Source organism: Vulpes lagopus, chromosome 12, assembly GCF_018345385.1.
Source record: "Vulpes lagopus strain Blue_001 chromosome 12, ASM1834538v1, whole genome shotgun sequence".
Taxonomy (NCBI): Eukaryota; Metazoa; Chordata; class Mammalia; order Carnivora; family Canidae; genus Vulpes; species Vulpes lagopus.
In genome coordinates this window covers 59,825,666-59,853,316 of record NC_054835.1, presented here as the reverse complement: position 1 = coordinate 59,853,316, position 27,651 = coordinate 59,825,666, and the positions used below count along the sequence as shown (strand labels likewise).

General features: G+C 64.2%; 2 protein-coding genes across 10 annotated transcripts; one reads left to right on the top strand and one right to left on the bottom strand.

Moving 5' to 3' along the window:
* Positions 1-825: 825 nt before the first annotated feature.
* Positions 826-8,242, bottom strand: GCGR (glucagon receptor). 4 transcript variants are annotated; one of them, XM_041725434.1, is made up of 15 exons: positions 8,043-8,241; positions 5,679-5,747; positions 4,442-4,605; positions 4,232-4,334; positions 3,551-3,642; positions 3,359-3,480; positions 3,172-3,278; positions 2,939-3,095; positions 2,698-2,857; positions 2,563-2,623; positions 2,216-2,285; positions 1,861-1,949; positions 1,635-1,773; positions 1,515-1,556; positions 826-1,244 (listed from the first exon to the last, which is right to left on the bottom strand). In XM_041725434.1, the coding sequence occupies exons 4-15, from the start codon at positions 4,267-4,269 to the stop codon at positions 972-974; spliced, it is 1,350 nt and encodes a 449-aa protein (XP_041581368.1). In that variant the 5' UTR covers positions 4,270-4,334; positions 4,442-4,605; positions 5,679-5,747; positions 8,043-8,241; the 3' UTR covers positions 826-971. The 4 variants fall into 4 exon arrangements, with proteins under 4 accessions (XP_041581368.1, XP_041581367.1, XP_041581366.1 ...); XM_041725433.1 differs by having other exon boundaries at positions 3,551-3,658; positions 5,679-5,848; positions 8,043-8,227; XM_041725432.1 differs by having other exon boundaries at positions 3,551-3,658; positions 8,043-8,227.
* Positions 7,095-10,810, top strand: LOC121473281 (cyclin-dependent kinase inhibitor 1C-like). 6 transcript variants are annotated; one of them, XM_041725441.1, is made up of 5 exons: positions 7,095-7,376; positions 7,944-8,002; positions 8,363-8,446; positions 9,304-9,360; positions 9,719-10,810. In XM_041725441.1, the coding sequence occupies exons 1-5, from the start codon at positions 7,340-7,342 to the stop codon at positions 9,800-9,802; spliced, it is 321 nt and encodes a 106-aa protein (XP_041581375.1). In that variant the 5' UTR covers positions 7,095-7,339; the 3' UTR covers positions 9,803-10,810. The 6 variants fall into 6 exon arrangements, 5 of the variants coding, with proteins under 5 accessions (XP_041581375.1, XP_041581372.1, XP_041581371.1 ...); XM_041725438.1 differs by having other exon boundaries at positions 7,944-8,143; positions 9,467-10,810; XM_041725437.1 differs by having other exon boundaries at positions 9,304-10,810.
* The last annotated feature ends 16,841 nt before the right edge of the window (positions 10,811-27,651 follow it).

Here is a 27,651-nt window from a genome sequence, read left to right as displayed (position 1 = left end):
GGGGAAGCCGTGGCCTGCGGCCTCCGGTCGGGCCCTCCCTCTTCCCGGGGTCTGCAGCCCCCGTGTGTCACAGGAGTCCCGGGGCCACAATAGATCTCCGTTTCCGCCGACGAGCCTCGGCCCCTCCGCCCCTCCGTGCCCCCCCTCGGCCCCTGGCTGCCGTCCGGCCTGCAGTGGCGTGGGCGGCGCGGGGTGAAGGTCCCTCAGGAGGGCCGGGGGGACTAATTTTATTTACCTTTCCTGAGAGGCCTTCTGTCCTCTCATTTTCTCTAATTAGCCTGGCTCCGCCGAGCAGCTCCAGCCGGCGGCGCAGCGCCCGCACCCCCCGGGGCTCGGTGGTCCCTCCCCCCGGCCCCTGGGAGGGGACACCTGGCGGGCGGGCGGCCTGCCCTCCGCGCTGGCTCCTTCCTCCTGCCGCCCTGTCCCAGCACCGGCTCCGGCACCCCGGCGGGTGACCACGGCCCACACCTGCTCCTGTGTCAGCCGCGCTGTCCCCCGGACAGCAGGGACGCTCCGCTCAGTGCTGAGCCGAGCCGGGGGGGCCCCCCGGGAGCTGCTGTCCCTGCCCTGGGCCCTCCTCCTCCGCCGTCTGAGCGCGGCCCCCTCGCTGCCAGCCACCCCGCTCGTCCCCGTGCTGGCAGGTGCTGGCTCTCGGGGGGTCAGGGGTTCTGGCCCAGAGGGTGTTGGGGCCCGTTCTGGGGTTCCAGCTCCCCTTCGCCCAAAGGGGGACTCCGGAGGGAGCAGGCCCCTTCCCGGGCCCTGCCCGGCCCGCCGCCCCTCCGGCGCCTCAGCTCCCCACGGTGTGCCAGGTGTGCCAGGCAGCCGCTCCGCAGACTCTTTATTGTCGGAGGAGACCGTGTCCTGGGCCTCCCGAGCCACCGCCTCCGCCCGCGCCAGCCCCCCAGAGGGGGCAGAAGGGAGGCCCGCGTCGGGCCGGCACCGGGTTCGGGCTTGTCCCGCGGGGCCCACTCTCAGCACCTGAGTCCAGCCCCAACCGGGGCCCCGGGGGGCTCCTGGGGGCTCTCGAAGGGGCTGGCAGCCACCCCAGGGGGGCTGCCCACCAGGCCGGTGTCTGCAGAGGGGTCCTGGGCCGCCCCGTCGCGGCTCCCAGAAAGCAGCAGCTTCTCGCTGGGGGCGCCGCCTGCGGGCCGGCCCGGGTCGGGGTGCCTGCTGGGGGGGCGCTCCTCCCGCAGCCACTTGCCCACGCGCCAGCGCTGCCAGCGCCGCAGCAGCTCTGACTGCACCTGGGCGGAGGGGGGCAGAGGATGGGCTGGGCCAGTCCCGGGGTCCGCCAGGGCCTGCCCCCCCCGAGGACTACGGGCACCCTGGGTGCCGAGCGAGGCCGGCCCCACCGTGGAGCACGGGGGTCCCCCAATGCCTGGGCACCCCTGTCGAGTGCTCTCCTTGAGGAGCTGCTGAGGCTGCCCATGTCGGGGTCCAGCGCCCAGTAAACGCAGGTGGACGTGGAGGGCTCCCCCCCTGCCCCGCGTGCCTGTGCTCCCCCTGCCACCTACCTCCTTATTGAGGAAGCAGTATAGCACGGCCACCAGCAGGCCCTGGGGGGAGGCGACAGTCAGGGTGGCCGGGGTGGGGGGGTGGGGGGGCGCAGGTGCTTATAGGGGCGGGGCAGGCACCTGGAAGGAGCTGAGGAAGAGGTCGAAGAAGAGCTTGGCAGAGCGCAGCGTCCCCTGGGCATGCTCATCCGTCACGAAGGCGAACACCACCTCGTGGACCCCCAGCAGGGGGATGAGGGTCAGCGTGGACTTGGCCAGCCTGCGGGTGGGAGCCTGAGCCGCCGCGCCCCCCGGCGGCCCCCGCCCGCCCCGCCCAGCCCGCGCTGCCCGCACCCACCGCACCCACCGGAACTTGTAGTCGCTGTAGCGCATCTGGCGGGCCCGAAGCTTGGCCATGAGGATGAGGAGGACGCGGATGAAGATGAAGAAGTTGATCTGCGTGTGGAGGGCACGGCTCAGGGCGGCGCCCGGGCCCCCTGGGCCCTCCCGTAGCTAGACCTGGCAGCCGCACGGGCTGCGCTCTCAGGGCTCCGGGGCCGCTGGGCACCCAGCCAGGGACTGGCCTGTGTCCCGGCTCGGTGCCAGGGCCCCCTCCCTGTCCCAGGCAGGATGTCATCAGTCTCCGCAGGCCCCGCAGGCCGACAAGGAAGGCGGGGCGGAGTCAGCCCCTCCCGGGGCCAGCAGGTGCCCCATCGCCTCACCAGGATCGCCAGGAAGACCGGCAGGCGCAGGATCCACCAGAACCCCATGTTGTCGTTGCTGGTCCAGCACCTGCAGGGCGGGCCCGCTCACAGCCTGCCGGCCCCCCCACCCCCCGACGCTGAGGGGGTCCAATCAGGGCCTTGGGAACGGAGGGGAGGCGCTCAGAAACCACCCCTGTCCTGGGGCAGCGTCGCTTCCCCACCCAGCGCGTCCTCTGGCTGGAGGACCCCCGTCCCCCGGTGCCCGGCTCCTCCCCGAGCCCCAGGCCAGCAGCCGCCGGAGCCAGCGGCCAGGAGGGGTGAGCCCCTGGGCGCCCCGGGCCCTCCCCCGCTCAGCTCGTACTCACTGGATGTTCTCAAACAGACACTTGACCACGGCCCAGGGGACGACGAAGAGCACGGGGGCGCCTGCGGGGAGGGGGCAGCTGTGGTCCCCGCCCCCCCTGCCCGCCCGCCCCCCCGCCCGCCCGCAGCCCACTCACCCCAGCCGACGGCCAGGTACAGGGGGAAGAAGCTCCGCTCGGGGAAGGTGGCGCGGCCCAGCAGGCTGTGCAGGTACACGCCCTCCACCAGCAGCCAGCAGGAGTTGGCCACCACGCCGTACTGCATGAACACCGCGGCCACCCGGCAGCCGGCCACCGCCTGGCCGCAGGGGCAGCATGAGCTCGGGCCGCGCGGCCCCCGCCGCCCTGGGGCCCAGAGGCCGGGGAAGGGGGTGCTCACCCCGTCGCTGAGCCAGACGCTCACGCTGAGGTCGTCGCCGATCTTCTGGCTGTAGCGGGTCTTGAGCAGCGCGTCGATGACCAGCACGGAGCCCGCCTTGAGCACGAACGAGGCGAACAGGTTGGCGTGGATGTAGTTCCGGGTGCAGCGCAGCTTGCTGCGGGGACCGGGGGTCAGTGGCTGCCTGCCGCCCTGCCCGCCGCGGGGGGCCGTGCCCAGGCCGGGCCGCCTACCTGAGGCCCAGCAGGACCACCAGGGCCAGGAGCAGGGCGCCCAGCGAGAGGGAGTACCCCACCGTGTACATCACCTGGAAGCTGCTGTACATCTTGGCCACTTCCTTCTACAAAGTAGGGTGGCAGGTCAGGGCTGGGGGGCCAGGCACCCGCCCCCCGGCCCCCCGGCCCCGGCGCCCCTGCGGACCTGGACTTCAATCTCCTGATCGTCCAGCTGGCACTGGGAGGCGTTTCTCCACGACTGCCCCCGGGGCCCGCGTACCCACTGCCCATCGGGCCCGCACTTCTTGAAGACGAGGCGGTGCTGCACTGGAGGGGCGGCCCGGTCAGCTCCGACCCCCAGCCGGGCCCTCGGCCTCCCCCACCTCCCCGGAATTACCTTTGTGGTGCCAGGGCAGGTACCAGGGGCAGGACATGTTGGCCGTGGTGTTGGCAGGGGTGTCGGGCCAACAGGAGTACTTGTCGAAGGTTCTGTTGCAGACCAGCTCTGTAAGGCAGGGCCGGGGCGGGGCCCCTCAGCAGGGCTGGGCCCCCGTCGTCCCCCCTGAGGTGCCCTGCGCATCACCCCCTGCGCCCCAGCACGCAGGCTTCGCCACATCTCCCGGGGCCCCAGCAGCCTCCTCCCCGCACACCTCCCGTCTCCAATGTGCCCCAAGCCCACCCGAGCTTGGCCTTCTCCCCAGTGGCCCCCTTGCAGTGCTCCCCACTCTGGGGGCTGCACCCCGATCTGTGGCTTCCTTCCAGGCTCCAGCGTGACCTCTGTGGCTCAAACCCCCTCCTTCCTCTGCCCAGCGCAAGCCCCTGCCCCCATCTGACGATGGCTCTCGCCCCCTGGCAACTACCCACGTCCCGACCTCTTGCCGTACCCTAAGGGACCCTCAGAAGGTATAGAAGGGGGTGTCCTGTCCCTGCCGGAGCCCCCCCCCACCCGGGCCTTGGGTGGGCTTCGTGGGCTGCCTCCCCTACCACACTGCCCACCGGGCCTGGAGCTCCCAGGGCGTGAGCTCAGTAGGTGCTGGCCAGCCGAGCACTGGACGTGGGGGGGAGGCGGGGGGCTCACCGGTGGGCGGGGGCAGCAGGCTCAGGTTGTAGAGACATTGGTCACCATAGAGCTTCCACTTCTCAAACAGGAAGTCCATCACCTGGGCAGAAGAGGCCTGTGGCTGGGGGGACAGATGAAGGGACAGGTGGGGCCGAGCCACGTCAGCCGGAGGGGCAGGCAGCAGGTGGGGCCCGGGGGGCTGGAGGGGGAGCGGGCAGTGGGGCTCACCTGGCAGGCCAGCAGCAGGAGGAGGAGGTGGGGGCAGTGCGGCCGGGCGGGGGGCATGCCTCTGAGCAGCCTCCCCCCACATCTGGCTGGGGCCACACAGCTGGGGCAAAGGGTCCTCGTGGGCACACGCGCTCCTCTGCGGACTTCGGTCAGAGCAGCAGGGCCTGTGGGGGGACCCCCATCAGCGAGGAGACCCGGCTGGGCTCTGCTGTGACGAGCGGGCTGCCCTGCTTCCCTCAAACCGCCCCCCGAGCCTCCTGGCCTATTGATGAAGTGGGAGCCGGAGGGAGAAGATGCCAGAAGTAGCCCCTCGCTGCCAGTCACCGGGCTGGGGTCCCGCTGCCCGCGGGCTGGGTTTCCCACGGCTGGTGGTGTCTCCCTGCAGCTCTGACAGCCCGGAGCCCGCCCCTCGGTGCTGGCTGGCGGAGCCACCACGCTGCCTGGTGGCAGAGCCGCGGCCGCCGGAAGGAGGAGCAGCCTCCCGGGATCCACCTCCTCCCTCGGCCTTTGCCGTCCTCCCCACCTATTCTTAGCCCCTGGGAAAGGCAGCTGGGCTGGGGCGGTGCCAGGGCCATCCATCACAGAGCCAGCCCCGGCCTTGCCCAGGGCACCTGCTCCGGATGGCCCCTGTCCCTCCCGTGCCCCTTCCCCGGGCGGGGGATCTAGGTGCATCCCCGGCCCCTCCTGGGGCTCAGGCCCGGCCTCCGGGGTCCCCTGGGGCGCATCGTGCAGGTGGCTGGCGGCATATTCCTTTGAGATCATTAGTGCTGGCGCCAGGCCCCCGGCGCGGGCCCCCAGCCCTGGTGGTGCCAGCAGGAGGGCTGCCCTGGGCCCGGCCCAAGTCTGGGTGGAGATCTGGGGCGCCAGGCCCTATTAATTTTCCTTTCCTTGCTTGCTTTTGCTCTGACTGAATTCCACAAGGGTGCGGGGGGGGGCCCTTTGAGCCTGGGTGTGGCCCTGCGGGAATGACTCCAGGGCTGTGGAGGGGCCCTTCTCTGGCACCCTGGCAAGGAGGGAGCAAGTGACGGATGGATGGACGGGTGCGCACACGGACGGATGGACGGACGGACGACCAGCAGGCCGGAAGACAGTGAGCAGCCAGGGGTCAGGCTGCAGCAGGTGGAGGGGCTCAGCCTCGCCCATCAGGGTCCAGTGGGTGGAGCTGGGGCGAGCTGGCCGAGGAGGCCCCTGGGCGCGCGCCACACCCCTGCCCCTGGCTGGGCCCCTGGGTGCCCACCTCATTCATTCGGCACAGGGTCGTCCCGGGGCTCACGGGGCTTCAGTGGCTCCCACAGGAGGGAGGGTCCTGGAAACGACAGTCCACCTTGCTCTTCAGGTGGCAAAGCTCGTTGACGCCTCATGACGGGGCAGCAGGGACCCCCACCAGACACTCAAGGGAACGAGGCCCTGAGAAGTCAAATTATGGGCCCTGGTCCCGGGGCCGGAAAGGGGCCGGCAGGCGACGCGCCCTGTCCTGCGGGGCCAGACTCACTTCAGGGTGCCCCGGGCAGGGGCCTGAGGCCCGAGGCCTGGCACAGCCGAGGGTCAGCACACGCTGGGCTCCTGCTTCTCCAGCGGGTGAGCAGGGGTGCGGCCCCCGCAGGCGCCCCCACGCTGTGGTCTGGGGGCTGTCAGTTGGCCCTGAGCTCCTGGGGGCCACAGCTTTGCTGTCCCACCCCCGCCCCAGCTGCAGGGCGTCTGGGTAGGGAGCATCCTGTTGGGCAGTGTCCTTGCTCCCCCATCCCCTCCTCCCCCCAGAGCCTCTAGCCTCTCGGCCCCTGCGCCCACCTCTCCTCCCCCCTCTGCCCTGCAGGCCAGCCCAGCGCCCCCCCACCAAGGGGAAGGGCAGCAGACAGGGTGGTCTGATCCGAAGCAGGAGATAAAGCCCCTTGGGTGCCCCCCACCGCTTCTCCACCTGCCTGTCACCTCTGCCTCGAGGCCTTCACACTGTGGCTCCTGAGCCCTCAGCCTGGGTCTGGGACAAGTGGCTGTGGGGTGAGGAGGCCTCCACCGGGCCTGGCCTGCACCCGTGACCGAGGGCCGGGCTAGGATGCCCACAACAGGCCGTGACCTGGGCGCCCGGCCTTCGTGCCAGTGTCTCAGGGTCCCCTCAGGGCTAAGGGGTGAATCGCCGGGGGGTCCTGGGTCGAGCCTGCCGAGCACTGGGTGCGGTGCGCTCCCAGGGCCTCCTCACCCGCCAGCTTGGCGGGTTTTCCACTTTATTACCCTCACTGGAGCCAGTGGGGGGAGGGGGCGGCCCTCCTCCGGGAACACGCCCTCCCCCCTTCCTGGGCCTGGGGGTCCCACTCCCCGGGGGTCTCGGACCCTCCCGTCCCAAGCAGCTCAGTGTTGAAGATGCGGGCAGGGGGTCGAGGGGAGAGTCAGGGGTCCATGGGCGGCCTCTGGGCCCGGCCCCAGCCCTCCCCCGCCTGCTGGGCTGCTTGCAGGCAGGTGCCCTGCCCCGGGCTGCCCAGAACACGCCACCTCTAGGTGCCAGGGCCCCGCCAGGGTCCCACCGATTTCCCTGGGGACGGCTGGGGGGCCCCCAGGCCTGGAGCGGGAGGTGGGGCCCCAGATGGGCGGATGGCCCACCCCACAGGCAAGGCCGTGGGGTCAGCCCTGCTGCCCTGTGCTCCGAATGGGGGGGGAGACGCCCAGGCTCAGAAGGGTCCGAGCTGGTGTGTGTGTGGGTGTTTGTGAAACCGGAGCAAGTAGCAGGAAGGTCATGGCCCCAGGGCAGGATCAGGGGCCAAAGGCTGTTGACAGAGCCCGGTTCCTGCTTCCTCCCCTGGGCACCCAGGCGGCGGGTGACCTGGAGGCCGGCCAGAGAGCAGCTCCCCACCAGCCCTCATCCCCCAGCACGGAAGGGCCCGGAGGCAGCCAGCGCCAGCCCGGAAGATGCGGGCAGCCAGGCGGCGGGGACCCGTAGGTCCAGGTGGGGACAGACACCCTGCCGCCCAGAAGTGGCAGTGGGGGCCGCTGGAGAGGTGAGAGCAGGGCAGTGACCCAGCCTCCCCGCAGGTCAAAGTGACAAGTGTGGGCTCTGCCAAGGAGCTGGTCGGGTGGGGAGCCGGGGACACCGGTGGAAGGGATGTCGCTGGGGGGGTCCCGGGGGGGGGCTGGGGCCCTCCGCAGGGGACAGCAGCTGCCCAGCCCCCTCCTCCGGGATGGCTCCGTGGGGCCCCATGTGGGCCCCTGGGGAGGGCCTTGGGGTGGGTGCCACACAGGGAGTGCAGGGCTCCCCGCAGCCGCAGGACCGCCTGCCTGGTGCCCCCGAAGCGCCCCCGAAGCGCCCCCCGAAGCGCCCTGGCGACCTCCCCCAGGGAAGGGAGGGCAGCGAAGCCCTGAGACCCCAGCCTGCCCCACGGGGAGCGGGGTGGGGGGACGGGACACACTGGTTGCCTGGCTGAGCTGGAAGGGCGCAGCCGGGGACTGGGATCAGAGGCGCCCAGAGGGTGCGGACGGCGACGCCCCAGGCCCTGAGACCTCCCGCCCACGACAGGGGTCCCCGCTGGCCATCTCCGGCTGCCCATTCTGAGCACCCCGGCCGCACCCGCCCAGGTGGGGGCTCTGGGGACCTGCCCACGGGGACGGGACTCACCGCGCCGCCCGCTCCTGCTTCGGCCCCGACCCTCCTGCCCTCCGCCTCCTCCTCGCCTCCTCCTCCGGCAGCTCTGGTCGGCGCCGGCTCCGCGGCCAGCGGTGCGCAAACTTTCCAGCGGGGACGCTGGGTGGCGGTGGCGGTGGCGGGCGGCGGAGGCGGAGGTGGAGGCGGAGGCGGAGGGGTGGGGGCGGCCCCGGGAGGGGTGGAGGGAGGGGGAGCGGTAGCTGAGGGTCCCCGCCCGCCCCTCCGCCCGGCTCCTGCCTGCGCCTCCGGCCCCGACGCGCCCCAGCACCTGCCCCCTCCACTCCTCCCCTCAGATCCCCCTGGACTCGTTCTGCAGCACCCCCCGCCAGGTCCGGGTCGCCCCCTCCCCTCGGAACAGGCCTGCGGATAGGGTCACGGTGGGTCCGCAGCTCCCCGCGGGGACAAGGGAGGAGGGTGGACAGGAGGGGACTGCGCCTGGACGCCCCCTCCTCTCCTGCCACCCACCCCTCCTGGGATCCTGGCTGCTGATTTGCCGAGAGGCCTGCCCCCCCAATAACCCCCATTACCCCACCTGGGCTCCCAGGTGACATTCTTTCCCTGCAGGCAGCGTAGAGCACACTGGACTGGGGTGGGGAGGGCAAGGCTGGGGGCGCTCAGGGCCCCCCAGCACCACTCAGCAGTCCCACTGGCCAGTGGCCGGTCCCCCACTGGCCGCCGCTGCTCCTGTTGCCGTGGGGTCGCCGGCCAGCTCATGTCCCGCACCCCCCCACTTCTGCCCCCAGCCGCCCTCCTGTGCCCTCGCCTCCCCCAGGTCTGAGGCCTGAGTCCCAGCCCTTGCTCAGCGCCTGCTGACTTCAGGGGCCTCATCTTTAGGCCCCGGACATCCTGGACCCTGCAGGTCACGGCCTCCCAGGAAGTCACCCTGCTTCTGTGGCCCCAGGCGCACCCCCCTCCTCCCCTCCTTTCCCCTCCCTTCCTCCCCCCTCTGTCCTCCGTCCCTCCCTGCCCGCATCTGCCTGTCACCAGAGCCTGGGGCCTCACCTGGAGCCCTCCCCCTGACCTGCTCCCCGCGCCAGGGCACTTCACCCACTGGCCTCTGACACCTGGCAGTGTCCGAGGGCTCCCGCGTCCACCAGCAAACCGTGTTGGTGTGGGGCTGCGGCCTCCTGTCAGCCCCTGTCCGTCACCCGCTGTCACCCAGGACACCTCCCAGCCCCCTTGTTAGGTGCTGTCCTTTGTCTTTGGGGATCTTCACCCAACTCTTCTGCTTTAGGGGGTGTCAGCGCCCAAGGCCCCTCTTCCTGCAGACCAACCCGCCGCCGGCCCACAGGTGGGCGGTCTTCAGTGCTCTCTGCGCCCTCTGGGGACTCAGGAGGGGGGCTCCCGGGGGGGTCGGCACCACCCTCCAGACCCCAATTCTTACCGGCCCACCCCAGACCCTACCCCCAGGGCGAGCCTTTGTGTTTCAGTTCTGGGAATGGGCAGAAGGCAAAGGTCAGAGATTGTGGCCCTGCCTGGGGGAGGGGGCTGGGGGGGCTGCGGGGAGCGGGTGCTGGGGGTAGGCTGCCTCCCTCAGCGAAGATGCCCCCTCCCCCAGCCCTCCCTCTAGCGTCTCCCCCTCGTCTGGGGGTGGGGTGCCCGTGTGGGCCAGCACAGGGCCCTGGAGCTGTGTCCTGTCCCCCCTCCAGCCCCTGGGGGGACCCTGCCCTGCAGCCTCGGTTGGGTCGGTTGGGTCACAGCCCAAAGAGGTGACTTGGAATAAATGTAGGTGAGGAGCAGGGTGGGGGGAGTAGGGAGCAGACGGGGGTGGGGGCCTGGGGGGGCTGGGCCACCTCTGTTTACATAACCGACTCCTGGCTGGGAGCCAGGGGCCGGGCCTTCCCACGTGGAGTCCCGGGGCGGGCCCAGGATGAGGGCCCAGGAAGGTGCCCGCTCCCCTCCGTGGAGCCACCCCGCCTCCCCCATGAGTCCCCACGGCGTGTCCCTGGGGGCTGGGCGGCTCCTGCTCTGGGAGGCCTGGGCTGGGGACTGTCGCCCCCCCCCCCCCCCGCCCCTCCCCTGCCCCTGGAATGCTGCAGACCATCCGCAGTGCGGGTTCTGCCCGCAGTGCAGGTTCTGCCCAAGGGGGCGAGGGGGTAGCACCTGCTGGCCTGGGGGGACCCCAGACACCCACCCTCAGGGCCCAGGGTGGTGACAGGAAGCAGCAAGCAAAGGGGTGTTCAGCCCAGATAGCAGTGGACAGAAACCCAGGCAGAGGGACCGCGGGTGGGGAGGGGACATGGGGGCTGAGGGTGGAGGGAAGGGGTGGTGGGCGACCCGTTTCTCCTGGGTTTGGGGAGTCCACTGGCCCCTCCGCTGACAATGGCTAGAGTTCCACACCCGGCCTAGTACTTGGTACCGCGGCCTGTCACACGGGGGTCCCCGTGTCAGCCGGGGTCCCTCCTGCACTGCCTCCTGGGCGCCCTGGCCGCACTCCTCGGGTTTCACGCCGCCACCTGCCCTGCCCCGTGGTGGTGGCCGCCGTGTCCTGGCGCCCGGTCCTGGGCTCGCAGGCGGGGCGGGACCCCAGGGGCCGGGCGGGCAGGCCGGGACCCAGGGCAGCGCTGCAGGAAACGGGGAGGCCTGCGCCCCTGCAGCCGTCGAACAGAGGACGAGCCGAGCCGTGACGAGAACCCTAACATCTGCAGTTTTCCAAGTGGAAGCGAGACGCTGCAAGGCCAGGGGCCCCACCAGCCTCGGGGAAGTCGCGGGCCCACTTCCCGTGTCTGCTTTAAAATATGCCTGAGACAGGGATCCCTGGGTGGCGCAGCGGTTTGGCGCCTGCCTTTGGCCCAGGGCGCGATCCTGGAGACCCGGGATCGAATCCCACGTCGGGCTCCCTGCGTGGAGCCTGCTTCTCCCTCTGCCTGTTTCTGCCTCTCTCTCTCTCTCTCTCTCTGTGACTATCATAAATAAATTTAAAAAAATTATTAAAACATGTGAAACATTTCAGGCAAAAAAGGTATAGAAGGTGTCAGTTGCCTGAAGAACCAAGCTGTTAGGGACGCCCGGCCGCCCTGTCCCTGGGCCAGCGGCTCTGGGTCTCGGGGTGCCGAGCGCGAGCCCCGTGCGGCGTGCAGGTAACTCCGGGGACCAAGGAAAAAAGGAAAGAAATTGTGCTGCCGCCGCCACCGAAGCCCCCTCCTGCGGAGACCCCCCCCCCCCCCCGCCCTGGCCCCTTGCCACACGCGTGTGCGCGTCCAGATGGCGAGTGAGCTTGGGGAGCGAGCTGTGCCGGGCACGGCAGGGGCCGCGCGGTCCTGGCTGCTGCCGCCAGTTGAGCATCGGACACTCGGTCTCAGCTCAGGTCCTGATGGTGGAGGGAGGGTGGGAGGGGGTGTCGTGGGATCCAGGTCGCCGAGGCTCCACGCTGCTTGGAGTCGGCTCCGCTTCCTCGCTTTGCGCACCAGCCCCCACCCCGCCTCTTGCGCGTGCGCGCTCTCTCTCAAATAAATAAATACATCTTTTTTTAAAAAAAGATTTTGTTTATTTATTCATGAGAGACACACACACACAGAGGCAGAGACCCAGGCAGAGGGAGAAGCAGGCTCCATGCAGGGATCGGATGCAGGACTCGATCCCGGGACCCCGGGGTCACGCCCTGAGCTGAAGGTGACACTAAACCACTGAGCCATCTAGGCTGTCCCTTAAATAAATACATCTTTAAAAATCAATAAACAAAAAGAAACGGCCAGGCTCTTCTCGGGGCAGCGGCGGCCCGGTGAGCTCCCAGCGGCCGAGCTGAGGGTGCGGGGCCCACCCCCACCCGGGCGCCCGGGGTTGGCAGGCCTTCTCGTTGAAAAAATTGGTTTTTGAAAAACTTGAGTGATAAGAGTTCCTTCTACCTTCTGGACAGAAGTTGCCTTTAACAGATACTTAGTTTGTAAGTATTTGCTTCCATGTGGTGGATTGTCTGCTGCTTCCTTTTTAAAAAAAAAATTTTTTTATTCTTTTATTTTATTTATTTTTTTATTTATTTATGATAGTCACAGAGAGAGAGAGAGAGGCAGAGACACAGGCAGAGGGAGAAGCAGGCTCCATGCCGGGAGCCCGACGTGGGACTCGATCCTGGGTCTCCAGGATCGTGCCCTGGGCCAAAGGCAGGCGCCAAACCGCTGCGCCACCCAGGGATCCCAAATTTTATTCTTTTAAAGATTTTATTTATTTATTTGAGAAAAAGAGAACCCACAAGCGGGGGAGGGGCAGAGGGAGAAGCGGGCTCCCTGCGGGCACTCGATCCCAGGACCCGGGGTCACACCCTGAGCCCAAGGCAAACGCTCACGCTCTGAGACCCCCCACCCCACCCCGCGCCCCCGGAGCCAGAGATCGAGAGCGCCTTCTGGGGACCTCCCTCCCGCGGAGTCTTCAGTTGTGCCAACGCTCCAGGAACCCGAGCCTGCGGAGTGGGGCGCGGGGAGCCCACTGCTCCTTCTCTCCCGCTTCTGGTCCTGCCCCAGATCGGAGTGGCCTGGCCTCTCTGGGCGGAGACTGTGTCTGTCCACGCGGGGTGCGCACGCACGTGCTCGGCCCCGGGGGTACTCGCCGCCCTCTGAGTCTCCAAGGAGACCGTCGGGGAGCAGTGAGGTTGCCGAGGAGCCACCGTGCACCCCGGAAGGCCCTGGCTGACCTTTGGCCCCGGGTCAGGCGTCGGGGGCGCTTATGGGCCGCTGTGCGTCCGCATGGGTCCAGCCCGGGGGGAGGAGGGGCACGAGCCTCAGGTCCGTCAGCAAACAAAAGCTGGTGTCACGGGAGAGGCGCTGCCCGGGCAGGGGGGACGGGGGTCCTGGGCACTGCAGGCCGGGCCCGGGGTTCGCAGAGCCCTGGTGCCGCCCGCCTGCCCGCAGCTGGGCACGGGAGAGGGCCGCCCGGCCCGTCTTCATCCTCCTGGGCCGCCTTCTCTGCACCTCCCCTGATCTTGTTGTTTGGTTGTAAAAGAAGCACCTGCAGGTGGCCCGTCCCCCCAGGCCGGGTGCTGGCCCAGGACCCCCAGGAGGTCAAGAGGTGGGTGCAGTGGGAGCCCCGAGCCCGCGTGCCTGACCTGCAGGGGGTTCTGGGCCCCGAGACCAGCCTCCGTGGTCGCCGCCCCCGTCTCCCAGGTGGGAGGTGAAGTGGCAGGTGCAGGGGAAGGGCCCGGCCTTCCGGGAGGCGAGACCAAGGACACTGGCACCCTCCCTCCCTGGCCATCATTCTCTCCCCGAGTGACCCCCATCCTCTGGGAGGACACCTGGGTCCTGGCCTCTGTCTCGCCAGCTGCCTCTCGCCCCGAGCCACCATCCAGGTCATTATAGGCTCTGCACAGCCACATGAGGTGTCATCCAGTGCGGCTGGATCAAATCAGGCCACTTAGAGGGATGGCGGCGGCGGGAAGGGGCCCTGGGGCCACCAGCTCTGAATGGGGCCAGGTTCAGGTCAGTGACAAAGCAGGGGGGGGGAAGGCGGGGGGCCGGTGCCACTGGCAGAGGAGGCGGGAGACAGGTGGTGGTGCAAGGGCTCCGAGGAGCCGTCGGGCAGGTGGCCCCCAACCCGGGAGCTCAGGCTGCGGCGGGGCAGACAAGCCACGGGCCCCCATCGGGGTCCTTAGAGCCCAGGCGACTGGGACGGAGGAGGCCTTGTCCCCGGGCTCCTGCGGGGCGCTCCAGGCCCAGTGGCGAGAGGGGACGAGGGGCAGGGAAGCCGGCAGAGGGACTCAGGCTGGCGGTGCCCAGTGGGCTCGCCCGCAGCCGGAGCCGCGGCGCTTGGGGGCCGCCCCACGGCCTTCTGATGCCCCGTGGGCTTATGACCCAGCAAGGCTCCTTGTGCCCCCACCCACTGGTCCCCGACCCCCGATGGACACTGGGGCCACCTCTCAGGGGCACACGGGGCCCGCAGCCTGGCCCCTGCCTAACGTCTCTCGTCTCAGAAGGGTGAACTGGGTGGAGCTTGGGGCCAGGAAGCTGGGGGTTCCCTGGAGGGTGGCGGCAATGGGGTGGGGACAGCTGCTCACCTGGGGTGGACGGGCCTGCGCGCCGGGTGGGCACGAACCCGCTGGCCGCAGGTCTCCAGTGTTCCACAGGCACGGGGGTGACAGCAGCAGGGATCGGGCTCTGGCCGGCGGGACGCCCTGAAGCAGCAGCAGGAACTCGGGGTCCCCCCACCGAGCAAGACCCGGAAGCACCCTTTAGGGGCCACACTCAGCACCCCACACATGTGCGTGGAAGTCTCAACGCCAGTACCTGTGTGACTAGAAATGAGATCATGGGGCGGGCACCGGCCCAGCGTGACCGGGTCCTTCCCAAGAGGTGAGAACAGACTCACGCAGACAGACGACCAGGCGAGGCCCAGGGGATCCCCGTGAGCTGAGGGGAGAGGCCTCGGGAGGGGCCGGCCCGGATCCCGGAGCCTGGCTCTGGACCCCGAAAAACCAGGGGTGCTGTGGAGCCCCGGCGGCCCCAGCGGTGCTCAGGGTCCCGTCCTAAAGCCAGGGGGACTCAGGCCCAAGATTTGATTCAAGGGTGCTGGACCCCCACGCACCGGGCAGCCTCCCCATGACGTGGGGCCACGGGGGCCAAGAGCAGAGGAGACCCCACCAGCCAGTGGGACACCTGCCGGGAGCACCCGAGAGCCCGGAATCCGCTGGCCCGAAGCCCGCAGGCCCACACAGGGGTCCAGTCTCCCGCGTCCCTGGCCAGGACCTCTGCCTGCCCTCTGTGCTGCCCACCAGAAAAGAGGGCCAGTTTTTGTTTTTTTTTTTTAAGATTTTATTTATTTATTCATGAGAGACAGAGAGAGAGAGGCAGAGACCCAGGCAGAGGGAGAAGCAGGCTTCATGCAGGGAGCCGGACGCGGGACTCGATCCTGGGACCCCGGGGTCACGCCCTGGGCCGAGGGCAGGCGCTCCACCCCTGAGGCCCCAGGCGCCCCAAGAGCGTCAGTTCTTGCGCGGCCTGAGCGCGGAGCTCTGTGGCCTGTGGTGCGAGCAGCCGCCAGCCGGGCAGCCAGGACCCGCAGGCCCCAGGACAAGGCGGGGAGGAACGTCGGGGCTGCTGGAAAGTGGGAGGAATTAGGCCGGGGCTGGGGGAGGGGAGGCTGTCGGTACAGGTCCTGACCAGGAGCGGCGCTGGCGTGACAAGGGCCTGCGGAAGCGCGGGGAGCTGCCCTGGGCGGTGGGGGGGGGCAGGACGAGGAAGCGGGAGGCGGGGGCTCACTTCGCACGGTCAGAGCACCCGCACCTGCGAGGTCCTGGGAGGGCGCCCGGACGGCAAGAGCCGCGGGGGGGGGGGGCGTGGGTGTCGGGAGGCCCTGGATCCTCCCCAGACCAGGCCGGGTGGTGGGTCCCGCCAGAGCCGGGGGTCGCGCGCGTCCCCATGGGATGCCAGAGCCCCGGGTGGCCCGCAGGCAGCCAGGCGGGCATGGCCCCCCGGGAGCCGTGACCCACGGCGGGGTAGGACCCGGGGTGCTAGCAGAGAGCATCAGCTGCCTACTGCTGCGCGACAAAGGATCCCAAATTCAGCAGCTTGTGCGGGAAATGTCCACCGTCTGACGCTTTCCGTGGGTCAGGAATCCAAGTCGCGGTGTCGGCCGGGGCTGCGGGGCTCCCCCACGCAGCTGTCACAGGCCTCGGGTCCTTGGCGGCTGCTGGCCAGGCAGGGACAACGGTTCTTTCCTCGGTGGCCTTCCCGCAGGCAGCAGGCCAGACGCGGGCGGCTCCCCGAGGGGTGTGTGGGGACAGCGGGGCGGGACCGAAGCCCGTCTGCTCGTCACTAATCCAGGACGGGACGCCCTGTGTCATGTCAGAGGCCGGTCAGGATGCCCAGTCCTCGCTCCAGGGGTGGGGCCACCGCAGGACACGGGTGCCAGGTCCTGGGGCAGCTCGGAGCCGCCACTCCGGGAGGCGTGGGTGTCGCTGGACCCGACACCCCAACAACAGACCGAGAGCGGGGGACCCCCTGCCAATACGTCAGCCCTGAGTCCAGCCTCGGTAGCGGCCGCCGGGCAGCGCAGGCCTCAGGCCTCCCCAGGACGCCGATGCCCCATCCACGGGCTGCCCAGCCGGCGGGGGTGCAGGCGCCCAGGCTGGGGGCCCCTCAAGCACAGAAGACGTGAGGCAGGCTCCGCAGAAGGGCCCCCCTGGGACGGCTCGGGTGTCACCGAAGCCGGGAGAGGGGACTCAAACACTCAGAGCGGGGGGCGCCCGGGGGCTCCGCAGTGGAGCGTCTGCCTCTGGCTCAGGGTGTGACCTCGGGGTCCCAGGATCGAGTCCCGCATCCGGCACCCCGCGGGGAGCCTGCCCCTCCCTCTGCCTGCGTCTCTGCCTCGCTCCGGGCCTCATGGATAAATAAATAACATCTGAAAAAAAATAAAAAGGGAGCGGCAGTGAGTCGGCTCCCCAGGGTGAGGAAGGGCCTGGCCGCCGGGGGCAGGACGGGGTGGTGCCCCCCAGGTGCCCAGGCTGGAAACAGCTGGGTCCCTCCCTGCACCTGCGCAGGTGCCCCCCCACGCCGGGCCTGGGGATTATGGGGTCTCCCCACCCGGTCCCTCAGGGCCCGCGTCCCCCGGGAAACCATGGCCACTGTCCCCAAACCTTCACCCCAGGCAGCCTGGGCCTTCCTCCCACGCTGTGCCCCAGACACGCGCGGGCTCCCCACGGTGCTGGCTGGGGTCGGGCTGGACGGACTGGCCGCGTGGCCCGGCCTCTCCCTTCCTCCTTCCCGGGGGTGGGGAGCTCGGGTCACCGTCTGCTCCGGAGGCCCTCAGGGTCCGGCGCTTCCGCCCGTGGGAAGCTCAGAGCGGCCTGCCCAGGAAGCGCATCCCCGGGCGCCCCCAGCCCCGGAGGGTCGCCACCCGCCGGTCCTGCGTCGTCGGCTCCCCATTCCCCTGGGACACCGCGTGGTCGGCCTGCACCCCGCCGCCCCCTGCGGGGCACCCCAGGCCTGGCCCGCTCTGCTCTGGGCCTTCCCGGCCTGACGCCACAGGGCTGCCCCCCAGCGGCCACTCGGGGGGCGACACGCTCGGGCGCACCTGCAGCTCCAGGGCCACAGCTGGCACAGGCCACCCCTGACGCCCCTGGGGCACCGCCGGGCCACCGAGGAAGGAGCCTGGGACCCCCGTTAGGGCTCCGATGGGGCCACGGGCCTCATAGCTCCGGGACAGACCTGCGCGAGCGGAGCTGCGGGTCCGGGGAAGCCGCTTGTCCCCCACGCCGCCCGAGTCGCCTCCCGCCCAGACCCTGCAGGTGTGCGTCCGCCCCCCCAGACAGCGGCATCCCTCCCACGCCGTTCGTGAATCACTTAGTGTCCAGTCTGGAGGCGCCAGGAGGGTGACAGCACTGCCTTCCTTATTTTATTTTTTTTAAGATTTTATTTATTTATTCGTGAGAGACACAGAGAGAGACAGAGACAGAGACAGAGGGAGAAGCAGGCTCCATGCAGGGAGCCCGACGCGGGACTCGATCCTGGGACCCTGGAGTCACGCCCTGGGCCGAAGGCAGGCGCCCAACCTCTTAGCCACCTGGGTGTCCCCTGTGTTTTTATTTTTATTTTGATTTATTTACTTGGGGGCAGAGGGACAGGGAGACGCAGGCTCCAGCGAGTGCAGAGCCCACCTCACAGCCCGAGCAGAAGTCAGGCCTCGGAAGCTCTATGGGCCGTGCTCCCCCCCACCCCACTGACCGCCCCCCCTCCTGCATAGTGGCCTTTCCAAGGACTTGGGGACAGAACAGATTCCACCAGGACAGGATCCAGGGCTGTTTCCATTTCTTTTTCTATCTTTTTTTTTTTTCTCCTGTAGTTTCAAGTTTTTATTTAAATTCCAATTAGTTACCGCACAGGGTAGGACCAGCCTCAGGTGTGGGACACAGGGACCATCTTCCGGACGTCACCTGGTGCCGCCTCGACAGGCGCCCTCCTGCATCCCCGGCACCTGCCCCCGTGGCTCCGTCACCCTCACTCTGTTCTCCGTGGCGAAGAGTCCTTTTCTTTTTTTTCTTTTTTCTTTTATTTATTCATAAAAGACACAGAGAGAGGCAGAGACATAGGCAGAGGGAGAAGCAGGCTCCCTGCAAGATGCCCGACGTGGGACTCGGTCCCAGATCCCGGGATCAGGACCTGAGCCAAAGGCAGACGCTCAACTGCTGAGCCACCAGGTGTCCCAAGTCTGTTTCTTGGTTTGTCTCTTTTTTCCCCCTTTGCTCACTTGTTTTGCTTCTTAAATTCCACACACGCGTGAAATCACATGATGTTCGTCTTTCCCTGACTTTTGCTGGGCGTCATACCCTCTAGCTCAGACGTGTCACCGAACATGGCAGGATTTCATTCCATGTCGGGGCGGAATCGTCTTCTGTCGCTGTTTTAATTTCTACGTACGGTTGCGGTGGGCGCAGCTGCTGTCCGCAAGACATTGTCTCGGGCGGCCCGGGGGGCTCAGCGGTTTAGCGCCGCCTTTGGCCCAGGCCCTGATCCTGGGGTCCCCGGATCGAGTCCCACGTTGGGCCCCCTGCATGGAGCCTGCTTCTCCCCCATCCTGTCTCTCTCTCTCTCTCTCTCTCTCTCTCTGTGTCTCTCATGAATAAATAAATAAATAAATAAAATCTTAAAAAAAAAAAAAAAGACATCGTTTCTTCCTGCTTGGTTTTCTTTTGGGGACTGTCCCACCCGTGGGCTACGGCTTGGCTGGTCAGCCAGTCCTGGGCAACTGAGGTCGGGGTTGACTCAGGAAGGCGAATGGCCCCCATGGGGTCAGTGAGAGGTCATCCAGGTCTTTGTTCTCGCCCTGTCCGTGGGGAATCTGAACTGGTGGAACAAGGCCTGCACTTGAGGAGAGGCTGCCCCAGAAAGAAGCCATGCAGAGGAAAGCTGGCCTGAGACAGGAGAAGAGGAGTGGGCGAAACACCTGGATCAAGCCATACCTGAAGGCTCACCCCCCAGGGTTTTCAGTTATGCAAGCCAATACATTTTCTTTGGTACCTGTCATTTTGAACCTTATTTCTGTACCATGTAATCAGGAGACTCCCAATTAATGCAAGGTGTATGACCCACTAAATATTAACAATCTTAGTCTATTTTTCTATCAGATTTCTTTCTTTTTTTTTTTTTAATTTTATTTATTTATGATAGGCACACAGTGAGAGAGAGAGAAGCAGAGACACAGGCAGAGGGAGAAGCAGGCTCCATGCACCGGGAGCCCGACGTGGGATTTGATCCCGGCTCTCCAGGATTGCGCCCCGGGGCCAAAGGCAGGCGCCAAACCGCTGCGCCACCCAGGGATCCCTCTTTCTTTTTTTTTTTTAAAGGTTTTATTTATTTATTCCTGAGAGACAGAGAAAGAAGCAGAGATACAGGCAGAGGGAGAAGCAGGCTCCCTGCCAGGTGTCGGATGCAGGACTTGATCCCAGGACCTCGGGGTCATGACCTGAGCCAGAAGCAGATGCTCAACCACTGAGCCACCCAGGAGTCCCAAGGAATTGTTTTTCTATTCCTGAGTTGTTAAGAAATTTTTTTTTAGGGATCCCTGGGTGGCACAGCGGTTTAGCGCCTGCCTTTGGCCCAGGGTGCGATCCTGGAGACCCGGGATCAAATTCCACGTCGGGCTCCCGGTGCATGGAGCCTGCTTCTCCCTCTATGTCTCTGCCTCTCTCTGTGTGTGTGACTATCGAAAGAAAGAAAGAAAGAAAGAAAAAAAGAAAGAAAGAATTTTGTTTTTAATGGCAAATGAGCATCCAATTGAATCAAGCAGCTTTGTGCAGCCATGGAGATGACGGCACGTCTCTTTTCTTCTCTGATGTGTAATGAGGAATGTGCTCATCGGCTTCCTGACACCGAAATCCTGCCGTAAGCCCCATGTGGCCATGAGGGCTCACATTTTTCTTTTTCTTTTTAAGATTTTATTTCTTTATTCATGAGAGACCCAGAGAGAGAGGCAGAGACCCAGGCAGAGGGAGAAGCAGGCTCCCTGCAGGGGGCCTGATGTGGGACTCGATCCCAGGACCCCGGGATGAGGCCCTGGGCCGAAGGCAGATGGTCAACGGCTGAGCCCCCCGGGCGTCCCTTACATTTTTCATATCTAACTGACTTCAGCTTATTACCAGTGTGCTGAGGCCCTGGGCACTCGGTGGTGAATCAGGTTGGTCTACTAATTTGCATTTTGGGGTTGAGCTCACAGGAGCCTTCTGTGAAAGTTTTAAGACCTCGATGTTCCTGTTCTGTAAACATTCCGTCAACATTTTTTTTTAAAGATTGTGTTTATTTAATCATGAGAGACAGAAAGAGAGAGAGAGAGAGAGAGAGGCAGAGACACAGGCAGAGGGAGAAGCAGGCTCCATACAGGGAGCCTGACGGGGACTCGGTCCGGGTCTCCAGGATCACACCCTGGGCCGGAGGCGGCGCTAACCCACTGAGCGCCCCCCCCCCCCCCCCAGGCTGCCCACATTCCAGGAACATTTAATCAGAATTTGCCTGTAGGGACACCTACAGGCACCCGCCTTTGGCCCAGGGCGTGACCCCAGAGTCCTGGGACTGAGTCCCCCATCGGGCTCCCTGCAGGGAGCCTGCTTCTCCCTCTGCCTGGGTCTCTGCCTCTCTCTGTGTCTCATGAATAAATAAATAAAATCTTAAACAAACAACAAAAAAGTTCGCCTGTGCAAGCAGCTGGAGCGGTGTGCAGCCTGCGGGCGGGACCGCGGGGACTGGCATTTTGGCAGCGGCTCCAGGGCAGGCGAGGAGCGGGACAGGGACCAGGGACCAGGGCGCTGCAGGCGGGTGAGGCCCAGTGGGGGGGCTCAGCGGGTTAGTGCCGCCTTTAGGGCCCCGCCTGGGGTGGGGGGGGGCCTGGCCGCGTGGGCTGAGCTCGTGGGCCCAGCTCGCCGGGCCTGGCCGCTCGTTCGCTCTGCTTGCCTCGTTCTTAGGACCGAATCTGCTCCATTCTCCGCATGAACCAGCGGTTCCTAGTGTCTGCTCAGGACTCGGTCTCCGGGATTCCCGGCTCGTGGCCACCGGGTCCCTCCAGTCCCATGCGGTCCCGCCACAGCTTTGGCCTTTCGCGTCTCCTTGAAGTGTGAGCCTTGAGTTTCTGTCCATCAATTTATTTCTTCCATCCTCATCTTTAGTCGCTCCTTCCTCCTGTTCTCTCTGGGTTTCTGTTACAACCGCCCCACCTGACCGCGTAGACGCCGTTTCAGTTTTGCAAGAAGCGCACCTCCCCCGCGCTCCTGCGGCCGCTGCACGGTTGGCCGGGTTGCACACTCATCGTTGGCCGTTGAGAATTTTCCACGCTTTCCCCTGTGCTCGTCCCCTCGGCAGCCAAGCCACCTCGGAGCGGGTATTTTAGTTCTTGAGCGTATGCTTCTCTTTTGGGGAACCTCTCTTTTGATACTTAAAAATATAGTTTTGGGAGGATTTTTTCCCCTTTTGTAGATTCCTTGGGGTTTTCTAGAAGATACCATGACACGTGCAGATGGAGGTAGTTTTATTTCTTACTTTTTTTTTTTTTCTTTTTATGATAGTCACAGAGAGAGAGAGAGAGGCAGAGACACAGGCAGAGGGAGAAGCAGGCTCCATGCACCGGGAGCCCGATGTGGGATTCGATCCCGGGTCTCCAGGATCGCGCCCTGGGCCAAAGGCAGGCGCGAAACCGCTGCGCCACCCAGGGATCCCCTATTTCTTACTTTCTATCCGCGTCTTTTGTTTTGTTTTTCTGCCGCTGGTTCTGGAGCCGGAGCCTGCTCTGGCCTCAGGGAAGCCCTTTGTCCCCCAGTGTCCAGGGCAACGCTAGCCCCGGCTCTTGGACGCTTTCCCAGTCCTGCTGCGATAGTTCCTTCTAGTTTCCTGAGAGGTCTTTAAAATCATGAATAGGTGTTGAATTTTGTCAGGTTTCATCAATTCTTCTTCAGTCAATGAATGGCAGTGACTTTCCTTTTTTTTTTTTTTTAATTTTTATTTATTTATTCATGAGAGACACAGAGAGAGGGAGAAGCAGGCTCCCTGCGGGACCCGATGTGGGACTCGAACCCTGGAATGCGGGATCATGGCCTGAGCCAAAGGCAGATGCTCAACCACTGAGCCACTCAGGTGTCCCTCTTTGGAGTTTTAAAATTATGAATTTGGGATCCCTGGGTGGCGCAGCGGTTTGGCGCCTGCCTTTGGCCCAGGGCGCGATCCTAGAGACCCGGGATTGAATCCCACATCGGGCTCCCGGTGCGTGGAGCCTGCTTCTCCCTCTGCCTGTGTCTCTGCCTCTCTCTCTCTCTCTCTGTGACTATCATAAATAAATAGAAATTTAAAAAAATTATGAATTCAATGTCCTTCATATTCATAAGGCTGTTCGAATGATCTACTTCACGTTGGATGCCTTGCGGTCATCTCTGCTCCCCCGGGGATAGTCCCCTCCCATCTAAGTTGTCAAATGTCCTGGAGTACAGTTGTTTATTATGTTCCCTCAATATCCTTCTGGTGTCTGGGGATCCCGGGTGGCTCAGCGGTTGGGCGTTTGCCCTTGGCTCAGGGCGTGACCCCGGGGTTCCAGGATCGAGTCCCGCGTTGGGCTCCCTGTGTGGACCCTGCTTCTCCCTCTGCCTGCGTCTCTGCCTCTCTCTCTCTCTCTCTCTCTCTCTGTGTGTCTCTCATGAATAAGTAAGATCTTAAAATTTTTTTTAAATTTAAAAGAAAAAATCCTTCTGGCGTCTGTAGGATCTGCAGTGATGGTCCCTCCTGTCAGTCTTGCTAGAAGTCTATCAATTTTATTGACCTTTTCAAAGGAACATTTTTTGGTTCTTTGATTTAAAAAAGTATATTTTGAAAAAAATAAAAAATAAAAATAAAAATAAAAATAAAAAATAAAAAAGTATATTTTGGGCAGCCTGGGTGGCACAGCGGTTTAGTGCCTGCCTTCGGCCCAGGGTGTGATCCTGTAGTCCCAGGATTGAGTCCCGTGTTGGGTTCCCTGCGTGGAGCCTGCTTCTCCCTCTGCCTGTGTCTCTGCCTCTCTCTCTGGGTCTCTCATGAATAAATAAATAAAATCTTAAAAAAAATAAAATAAAAATTAAAAAGTATATTTTATTTACTTATTTGAAAGAGCGAGAGAGATCACATGCCGCGGGGGAGGCAGAGGGAGAAGCAGACTCCCCGCCCAGCGGGATCACGCCTGGGCCCAAGGCAGACACTTCACCCACTGAGTCACTCAGGAGCTCCTACTTGCTTAAAATTTCACTGATGGCCCGTATCGGTGTTATTTTCTTTCCTTCTCCTTGCTTAGTGTTTGTTTTTGCTCTTTTCCCCTCTAGACCTTAGAGTGGAATCTCACTTTTTCTGTTTGAAACCTTTCTTTTTAGTCTGTTTATTGCTACAAGGTTCCCTCAAAGCTCTGTTTGTTGCAGTCACAAAGTTTTTACATGTTGTACTTTCGTTTTTATTCACTTCAACTTTTTTTTTTATTTTTTTTAGTTTTCCTTGAGCTGTCTTGTTGACGCATGGATCATTTCTTTTCTTTTTAATTTTATTTGTTTATTCATGTGAGACACAGAGGGAGGCAGAGACACAGGCAGAGGGAGGAGCAGGCTCCATGCACCGGGAGCCCCCGACGTGGGATTCGATCCCGGGTCTCCAGGATCGCGCCCTGGGCCAAAGGCAGGCGCCAAACCTCTGCGCCACCCAGGGATCCCTTTTTAAAAGATTTTTATCTTTTTTTCAATGATCCATAATGAGGAAACACTATCAATCAGCAACCTGTGGAATAGAGCAAGTCAGTGTCAGAGGAAACGCGTTATAACCATTAAGGCATGACTTAGAAAATGTGGTTGGTAATCAGTGGAGTGATGAAAAAGATAATGAGCGAACATTAGGAACAGCTCCAGGCCAACACATTCAACACGTTTCTTGAAAAACAAAGCACCAAAGCTCAGTGAAGAAGTTATGTGCCCTGAATAGGCCTCTATTTCCTAAAGAAATCCATCTTTTGGGCAGCCCCAGTGGTGCAGCGGTTTAGCGCCGCCTGCAGCCCGGGGCATGATCTGGAGACCCTGGATCGAGTCCCACGTTGGGCTCCCTGCATGGAGCCTGCTTCTCCCGCTGCCTGTCTCTCTCTCTCTCTCTCTCTCTCTCTCTCTCTGTGTGTCTCTCATGAATACATAAATAAAATCTTTTAAGAAAATAAATAAAAATAAAAATAAAACCACAATGGAGGGACGCCTGGGTGGCTCAGTGGTTGAGAATCTGCCGTTGGCCCAGGGCGAAACCGGAGTCCCGGGATTGAGTCCTCCATCGGGCTCCCCACAGGGGTTGTGCTTCTCCCTCTGCCTGTGTCTCTCTGTGTCTCTTATTTATAAATAAATAAAATCCTAAAAAAATAAAATAAATAAAACCACGATGGATACCACCGCACACCCATTAAAATGGCTGAGAGTAGGAAGACCCACCGCAGCCTCAGTGAGCCGATGGCCACGGCCCCGGGAGGGCATGTCCAGGTAGGCCACGATCCGCGGGGCATTGACCGAGACAAAGGAAAGCGCGTGTCCTCGCAGAGACTCGAATACAGACGGTTGTAGCAGCTGTCCCTGTGACAGCCCCAAGCTGGACCCCCACCCCCGTGTCCTTCAATAGGTAGGTGGCTAAGCCAGCTGGGGTTACCTGTCCCCACGGCCGTCAGGTGCCATGAGCCCCGTGGATGGGTCGGGGCTGGGCGGGAAGGCGGGCAGGAGCGGACAGGCCGCAGGCCGGGCTGGTTGGCGGAGCTGCCACCTGATCTCAGTCCTGAGTTCAAGCCCCGTGTTGGGCGGAGCGCTTACTTTAAAAAAAAAAAAAAAAGACTACATATTCTATGACTTTATGTATCTGAACTTATGGAAATCTATAGTGGTGGAGGGAGATGGGCTGCTGGCCGCGCCGGGGGTGGGGACGGGCAGGAGGTCGGCGCTGCGGGGCTTCACCGCTGGGCTGCGGCGATGGTTTCACGGGTGTCGGTGCACGTGCAGACGTGTGAAATCGTGCCCTGCAGAAGCGTGTAGTTTGTCGCATGTCCACGTGGATCAGATTGTTTAAAACTTCAAGAGGTGGCTGCGGGCGGGCGCCGTGGTCAGAAAGGCGGGCGACTCTGGGTCTCGGGGTCACGAGTTGGAGCCCCGGGAGGTGGAGCGCTTACTGAATAAATAAATAAGCTAAAAACAAAACAACTTCACCTCGTTTTCTGGAACATCCGCTTTGGGGAAGGTCTCTCTGGGAACCCAGTGGCGGCGCTGTGATGAACACAGGTCACAGGAGGCCACTTGTGGGCACATCGGGTCAGCAGCCGGGGCCTCCCAGCCCGCAGCAGCCACGGCGTGAGGTGACCTAGGGCCCAGGTCTGGCGGGGCACGCGGGGCCGGGACGTGTGTGCGTGTGTCCCGGGCGCGGAGGCCTCTGCTCCTGGGCAGTTGATGTCTGGAGAACACACGGAAGGTGGGCGCTACAGGATGGGCAGGGTCCTGGGTCGCCTGGGAGCGAGGAGGCCCCGAGGGGCCCTGCGGGCGAGAGTGGGCCGAGACCAGGGCGAGCCCCAGGCTTGTAGAGCCAGGCTGCGGGGGTGGGGGTGGGGGGGAGGGCGGGGGGGGGGGGGGAAGCTGTCCACTGCACTTTGCGGTTTTCCGTCCCCTTTCAGGAGCCAGCCTCTCCTGTGGAAGCACTTCCCTGACGTGGAGCCCGCAGCGCACTTGCCCACCTGGTGGCTGGGGCCGTTTCTGGGGGGTCTGCTGGGGGGGGGGAGCTGCACTGTTCCAAGAAAAGCCTTCCCCACCCGGGAAGGTGTCTTGTGGTCTGCGGGTTACTTAAAAACAGCCACTATTATAAATAGACGTGGGAGCTAACCCCAGGCGGGGAGCACAGGGAGGAGGCGGGTGAGCCAGGGTCCTGGGGCCGCTGGCCTGGCTGCTCCCTTCACAGGCTGCCCTCCGCCCTCTGCGCTCCTTCGGGCTGATTGCAGGGTTCGACCCCGTCCCCAACTGCCCCAAAGGACACCAGCCCCGTTCAATGATCTGAAGCTACATGAAGCTCCATCAGGGAGGGTTTCTTTCTTTCTTTCTCTTTCTTTCTTTCTCTTTTTCTTTCTTTCTTTCTTTCTTTCTTTCTTTCTTTCTTTCTTTCTTTCTTTCTTTCTTCTTTCTCTTTCTTTCTTCTTCTCTTATTTTTTATGTTTTATTTATTTATTTGATAGCAAGAGCAGGGGAGAGGCAGAGGGAGAAGCAGGGAGCCCCACGAGGACTCGATCCCAGGACCCTGACATCAGGGCCTGAGCTGCAGGCAGGCAGATGCTTCACCGCTGAGCCCCCTGGGCACCCCAGGGTGGGCACTTCTGCAGAGTGTGGACATACCGGGCTGTCCTGCCCATGTCCCCTGGTGTCCCCAGCATCCACACCCGTGTGGCCGGCGGGCGTCCCACCCGTGCTGCCTCCGTCCATCACTTACTACCGTCCTGTAATCACCGAGGTTTTCAGGCACAGAGCACGTGGTCGTGGTCCCAAGCCCCATGTTGAGTGTAGACATGACTTAAAATCTTCATTTTTTAAAAAAAAATTATTTATCTTATTTTTTTAAAGGTTTTCATTTATTTATTCATGAGACACAAGAGAGGCAGAGGCAGAGACGCAGGCAGAGGGAGAAGCAGGATCCACCAGGAGCCCCATGTGGGACTGGATCCCGGGTCTCCAGGATCATGCCCGGGGCCACAGGCAGGCGCCAAACCGCTGTGCCCCCCAAGGACCTCTATCTTATTTTTTTAATTGAAGTTCAACTTGACTTAAAATCTTTTAAAGAAAATTCTCTTTTCAAAATTAAATATAATTACCTCCCCTCTAAGCAAAAATGGAAACTTTAACGTTTCTCTATAAGGTTACGTGGCCAGCATGTCATGTCCCATTTTCACAGGGGTTCAGTTTGGGGGGGGGAAGCGGCTCTGCTGGAGAGGCAGGGGCGCAGGGACCCTTCCCTGCGGGGGCGGAGGCCTTGGGGGGAGGCCGTGGGGGCGGGGCTGCGTGGTGAGGTCCTGGGGGCGGGGCCTTGGGGGCGGGGCCCTGGGGCGGGCCGTGTGGGAGGCCGTGGGGGCGGGGCGATAGGGGGAGGCCGTAGGGGGCGGGGCCGTGGGGGAGGCCGTGGGGGCGGGGCCGTGGGGGAGGCCGTGGGGGCGGGGCTGCGTGGTGAGGTCCTGGGGGCGGGGCCTTGGGGGCGGGGCCCTGGGGCGGGCCGTGTGGGAGGCCGTGGGGGCGGGGCGATAGGGGGAGGCCGTAGGGGGCGGGGCCGTGGGGGAGGCCGTGGGGGCGGGGCCGTGGGGGAGGCCGTGGGGGCGGGGCTGCGTGGTGAGGTCCTGGGGGCGGGGCCTTGGGGGCGGGGCCCTGGGGCGGGCCGTGTGGGAGGCCGTGGGGGCGGGGCGATAGGGGGAGGCCGTAGGGGGCGGGGCCGTAGGGGAGGCCGTAGGGGGCGGGGCCATGGGGAGGCCGTGGGGGCGGGGCCGTTGGGGAGGCCGTAGGGGGCGGGGCCATGGGGAGGCCGTGGGGGCGGGGCCGTTGGGGAGGCCGTAGGGGGCGGGGCCATGGGGAGGCCGTGGGGCGGGGCCGTGGGGGCGGGGCCGTGGGGAGGCGGTCGTGGGAGGC